A 6,000-nucleotide genomic window follows, 5' to 3' on the forward strand; every position below is an offset into this window, starting at 1 on the left:
AAAATTTATTATAAAGGGATTGGTATCTGGTTCCGGCCAATTCGGCAACATATGGTACATTGAGGTCCTGATGGATTATTTGTGACAAAGGACATAAAGAATTTTACGAAGGATGTTGGATTGCAAGGATTAGTTACCAGAGGAATCCAATGGTTTAGTGGAGCCCCAAAGCTCCAGGTAGGCCTTATTATAGTTCATGTAAATGAGTCTATTATGGTTTTTGAAGTTAAATTTAAGGTTTGAAGTGATGCTATGGTAAGCTAATGCTGTGGAGTCTATATGCTTGACTTTTTATTTGGTGTAACATTTTTATTTAGTGATTTGGTGGGATTTATTGGAATTTATTTTAATCATCCAGTTTTGAAAGCATTCTTTAAGAGTGTTGTGGTATTGGAGGCTTTGGGATACAATGAAAAGGACACTATTGTTAGTGTCTTACTAGTGTTATCGGCATACACGGTGAAGATAGAGTTAAGATGGGTTAGAATATCAGCTGTAAAAAATATTTTACAATATTGAGATACTTACAGGTTTTTGCATAAGCTGTTCCTTAGTCCCGCTCATTTTCCGGCTTACTCTCAAGACATTCTTGAGGACACCCAAGTCTGGCAGGGGCGGTCCAGACATCTTTCGCTGCTGGTAGAACGCCTCTTTTGATAGCTGGGAACGGGAGCTTATTCTGGAGACGGAGGTCAGCTCTTTGAAGGTGATATCCAAAGGGACCCAGAAATTCTTTGGCTTGAACTCCTCCACTGTTTCTTCAGAAGATGTCTTCGGGGAGTTCATTGAAGGAACCTTGATCAACCGGATGTCTTCCGAGATATCCTCTATCTCTGTGTCTAGTAGGCATCTGGTATTATGGTCTAATGGACCTGTGGGGAATGGAATATGAGGCATTTAACTCTAATATAAACTGTAAGGTGCACTGTACCAGATGCTATGTATCTATATAGATTTACTTGGGATGCCAGGATAATCGCTGAAGGCAATTATCCAAAAATAAGTTAATTAATTTATTGTAAATTGAGTCCTAAAAAACTATTATTATAATTGGATTCCTTTCCAAAGGCTGTTTGTGTGTTAACCAGTTTACCAATTAAATACCTTTATATTTATAAAATGTTGTTACCATTAAATATATAGGATAAAGAGTGGTATATTGAGATATATAATAGTATATAAACTAAATAAAGAAACTAAGTCTTTATTTACAATTTGTTATGTCCAGGAAGGGCCTGCACCTGGTTAATTTGATTCTGGTCCTTCGTCACAACCTATTTTGTGTTTTGACACTTAAAGTTTAGCCAATATAATTTTCTCAGGGGCCTCTGGTAATGTGACAAACTTAATACAGATGTCTTCATATCCGAGGACGCTAAAAGCTTCACAGAAGGATACCCTGAACAGGTATAAGGGCAGATGACGAAACACCTTAATAATACCCAGGATTGTTAAAAGACCGATACATAGCACAGAAGGCTTCGCCAATACAAGCTCAAATAGGTTAGGAGGTGATTTGACAGGATGAATCTTACGCATGCTAGCCAAGGGTGTACCCATGGGAGGTGAGGGGGAGTCATAATCAATCAGGTTGTGACGTTTCACCCCGCAAAAGGTGAATGAAACCAAAATTATATATAATTGTCGTATTGCTTTATTAGGTATTACAATTAATATTTCCATGAAAAAAAAATTTATTTAATTAATAATTTCTTTTCACTTCTAGGAGGGCAGCTGCCCCCCGCTGGGTACGCCCATGGTGCTAGCCGTAAGTCATAGAAAAATGGAAACTTCGCTCTAGTCTAGGATTCCACGATGGGGAATGTAAGTTCTGACTGGGTACTAGCCGTAGGTCCTTACAATAGGATTACTATTGCAGGAAAGAGAATGTGAACATTAGGAACTAGCGTGAAATAAGACACAACACATTGTTAAAAAAAATATTGGAAGAATATACTGAATGCTTATTTACTATGCCCCAAGAGGGTACCGTTTTGCAAGTAGCTATGGGATAATGATTCTGCTAAGAATACATAGCCCGGTGAAAGGCATGCCCTGTAAGTAATTACTTTATTTACTGTTTATTTGTTGCACTAATGTTTTATTTGGGACTTTATTACATTATTTATTTTTACGTTATTACTATCTCATAAATTCTTTCTCCCAATTATTGCTTAGTTCCTCCTATGCATATTCCTGAATGACTCCAACGTGGCACTTTATATACCAATTCTGATTCATTTTTTGTTTCTATTTTGTTCTTTATTTCGCTGTTTAATTTTTAATCTTATTATTGAGTTTTCAACCACGTTATATTCTTTGATGGTTCTCTGTATATCTTCAAATAATCCTTTTATGTAGTTACATCCAGAAAGCTTCTTATGGACTATATATTTTTTTATTTTATGAGGAGAAAATGGTTGGAGTTGCGATCAGTGAAGAACACAAATAAGCCAAAAACTTATATATTAGTTTCGCTTGAAACTTTCATCAAGGCCAAGAACGAAAAACAAGATGACAACCAATAAATAAAAGGATATACAGGACGATAAGGAAATAACTAACATTACAGATCCATATATAGTATTAACAGACTCATCTTACCCAATGTATTTTTTGACTCAGAATGTCACAGCACTTTACTTGGATTTCCCATTTCTTCTAAGAGGGTTAGTGTTTTATGTTTTATTGCTTCTTTTATCATATTTCCTTACCACCCCCTTCTCCTTTTCTTATTTTTCCTTAGCCAAACTATTAGTTATGTTCACCACAATTATTATTGTCATATCTACTTCTTTTGTCTTCCTAAACTTTATATTTTGTTTCTTCATTCTAGTATTTTAATTACATAATTCATTAATTATATATATTTTCTTTCTCGTTTTTCCATAACTTTTATTTTAAATTATTTTTATTAAATTAAAATATCCATATTTCTGTATTTCTTTTGCAAGCAACTTATATTTTTATTTCTTACTGTTATTTTATTTCATATTTAATTATCTATATATACGTTTTATTTCCAAATTCTTTCATTACTTTATTTTTAATAATTTTCATTTTGTACATATATTTAGTTACTAGATTTTCATATGTACTTTATTGATTATTCTTTCCTCTTACTTAATTTTAGTATAACTCTTCTCTAAAAATGAAGTCCTGAGCTATTACTTTCTGGCTTGTAAAAATTATATTTTAATCCGAACATAACAATTTATATGATAATAGAAGTAGTAAATGTTCAACTATTGAATGAGTTCGTTAATTCACGAATTATGGCAGTACCAATAATGCAAGTAACTTACTAAATAGACCGCTGAGGAAACCTGTCTTGAAGGTCTCCGACGTCTTGGGAACCATCACTGGAGAAGAATGTAGGATATCGGTTTCTATTTCCTCACTGACCACCGGAAAGAGCTGAGGGCATAGACAAAAATTGAATTGGATAGTTTATGTTTTAAAAATGACTTAATAAAAATTTATCAGTTATTTACTAAAATTCGAAGCGAGATTTGCGTCTTACTCGTCATATCCGACTTAAGAAACCCTATTTTAATTGATTTATTTTGTATTTAATACCAGGTTGGCTTGGTAGGTCTTATGTGGTTAATATAATGGTTACATTTCTTTTAAAAATTTATTATGAGGGAGAAGAGTATAGTCTCGTACAAAAGACACCCCTAACTATATGCACAATATAAATAAAAAAAAAGAAGGTAAAAAGATAAAAATAATAATTGTTAATAAGAGAGAAAAGTAAAGTTTTCTCTTCAGTTATAACTGAAATAACTATATTCTTAAAACTAACAAAATAAACAATTGACCTTTAATGGGGAAAAAAACAAAACAAGTTAATTTGAAAATAGAACGAAGAGAAAAAATAATTATCAATAAAATAGAAGTAATGTCAATAATAGAATTGTCCTGCAGCAGCCTGGGTTTCAATCTTCGGGTTGAGGTTGGGTTTCCCTAGTTGTAGGTCACTGCTCCTTTAACATTCGGTAAATGGGAGTGGAACTTCACGAACCTTTTTTTTTATATAATCCTCTACTGACTCCATTTGTAATTCCCGATGTAATTGGCTATTTCTCACAAGCTAAGGAGGATCTACTACGATTGTTAGGACTTTATTTTGAAAAGATAGTATTTTTTTTTCCTTTTCGTAAAGGATACCGCTTCCCAGATTTCAAAGCCAGACATCAGCAGTGGACTGAGGATCGTGTTATAAATGAGAATAGCTGTTTCTGGTATTAATTTGGATTTTCTATTGAGGATAGGATATACCATTGCATAGGTTTGATTTTTAGTACTAGAGCCCAAGAGGAGAAAAAAGGCGGTAATCTCACCCCAATTTTTGATTACTTTAATGAAAACTATGTATAATTACTAGTCAAAACTGATGAGTCTGCCAAGTATAGGTAGGGGAAATAAAAAATGGCAGCTGTTTCGAAACCTTAAAAAAGCATTAATTTTTCATTCGGAGTATCCTAAAAACTACCAATAACACTAGAAAATCTAAGAGAACATTATTTAAAGAAGAGTAAATTTGCTGAAATATTATCCCTAAAAGAGTTACGTTCAATAGTTTTCGAGATATAGCTTTTTAAAAAGCAAAATTTCTTAAAAAATCTTTTGAAAGATTAGTAGTTAGCTAATTTATTTTGAGAAATCTATATCTCAGGAACTATGTGATGTACAGATGTCTATTAGCACTCCAATTAAAGCTAGTTTAATGGACTATAAAGAAGTTAATGACCTTTACCAACGTAGGAATAGTAGTTTTAGTGATATTTGCTAAAATAAATTGATTTATAGTTGTTCGGACAATAAGTTTGATTTATGAAAAACTTCATTTCAGAAATCATTGGATGTACAGATGTTTGCCAGCGCTCAAATTAAAGTTAGTTAAATTTACTGCAAAATAGTTAATTATGTTTATCTTTGTAGGAGTAATAGTTTTTATGATATTTGATAAAATAAACTCACAAATTGTTATTTTATAGTTGTTCGTATAAAATGTTGGATTTTTGAAAAAATATATCAATAGATCCATAAGACGAACATATGTCTGCCAACACTCACAATAAAAGAAATTTAACTTACTATAAAGTAGTTTATGACACTTATCTTCGTAGGAGTAGTAGTTTTTATGATATTCACATACGAATATAAATTTGGCAAATGAAAATTTGTCCGAACAACTATTAATCAATTTACTTTAGTCAATTTCATGTAAACTATTACTCCTACGAAGATAAACATCTTAAAATACTTTATAGCTCATTAAACTAGCTTTAATTTGAGTGCTAATAGACATCTGTACATCAAATGGTTTTTGAGATATAGATTTTTCAAAATAAATTCTCTAACTGTTTTATTTTTATTATTATTTTATTACTAATAAAAAAAAAATGTATCTTTTTTTTCTACGAGTAAAATAAAATAAACTTCTAAAGAAAATGATACAAATAAAATAAATGTAATTAGATCATCTACTAATACTACATAAATACCATATACAAAATATCCACAAATTAATTATAAAATCGTGTTGGTAGGGGGGGGAGTAGGGATAGGGAGAAAATATTGAAAACTCACCTGCTCGTTGAAAGGGGAACTGGGTGATTCTTTTTGGTCTGTTTCACTTGCGGAAACACCCGGTGTTGGAACTTCGGCCTCAATAATTTCTTTCTTGCTATCCTGTGGAGGGGGCTGAGTGTCCAGGATGATGGAGCTATCCTGGTGGTCGAATAGTTCGTTTTCTGCTCAAATGTAATATTATTTATAATAATAAAAACTGTCTATTAAGGTGGGAAATTTAATAATTAAAGTAATTTATATTGTAAGAAAATATTTGACCGTTTGAAATAGATTGCAGGAAGATAGTGTGGGTGTCAGTCAGTAAAAGTACAAAACAGTAAAAAAAAATAACAACTATTCATTGGTAACCAAGGTTTCGCACCAATTTTCATGGCATAGTCAAGGCTGATCCTGATAACG

General features: G+C 32.0%; 1 protein-coding gene and 1 long non-coding RNA gene across 3 annotated transcripts in view; one reads left to right on the forward strand and one right to left on the reverse strand.

The window, feature by feature from the left end:
* Positions 1-6,000, forward strand: part of LOC136795773 (uncharacterized) — a 305,717-nt gene that overhangs the window by 167,859 nt on the left and 131,858 nt on the right. The window lies entirely within an intron of this gene.
* The window catches only part of LOC106692134 (uncharacterized), a 58,564-nt gene that overhangs the window by 11,356 nt on the left and 41,208 nt on the right, over positions 1-6,000 (reverse strand). For both annotated transcript variants that reach the window (XM_014438043.3, XM_067047459.1), the window contains 3 exons: positions 5,599-5,762; positions 3,306-3,417; positions 529-872 (listed from right to left, as the gene is read on the reverse strand). In XM_014438043.3, coding sequence (XP_014293529.1) covers positions 529-872; positions 3,306-3,417; positions 5,599-5,762 — 620 coding nt within the window. The remainder of the gene's footprint in view (positions 1-528; positions 873-3,305; positions 3,418-5,598; positions 5,763-6,000) is intronic.

The sequence above is a fragment of the Halyomorpha halys genome, unplaced genomic scaffold (genome assembly GCF_000696795.3).
Source record: "Halyomorpha halys isolate HHAL.00 unplaced genomic scaffold, Hhal_1.1 Scaffold53.1, whole genome shotgun sequence".
Lineage (NCBI taxonomy): Eukaryota > Metazoa > Arthropoda > Insecta > Hemiptera > Pentatomidae > Halyomorpha > Halyomorpha halys.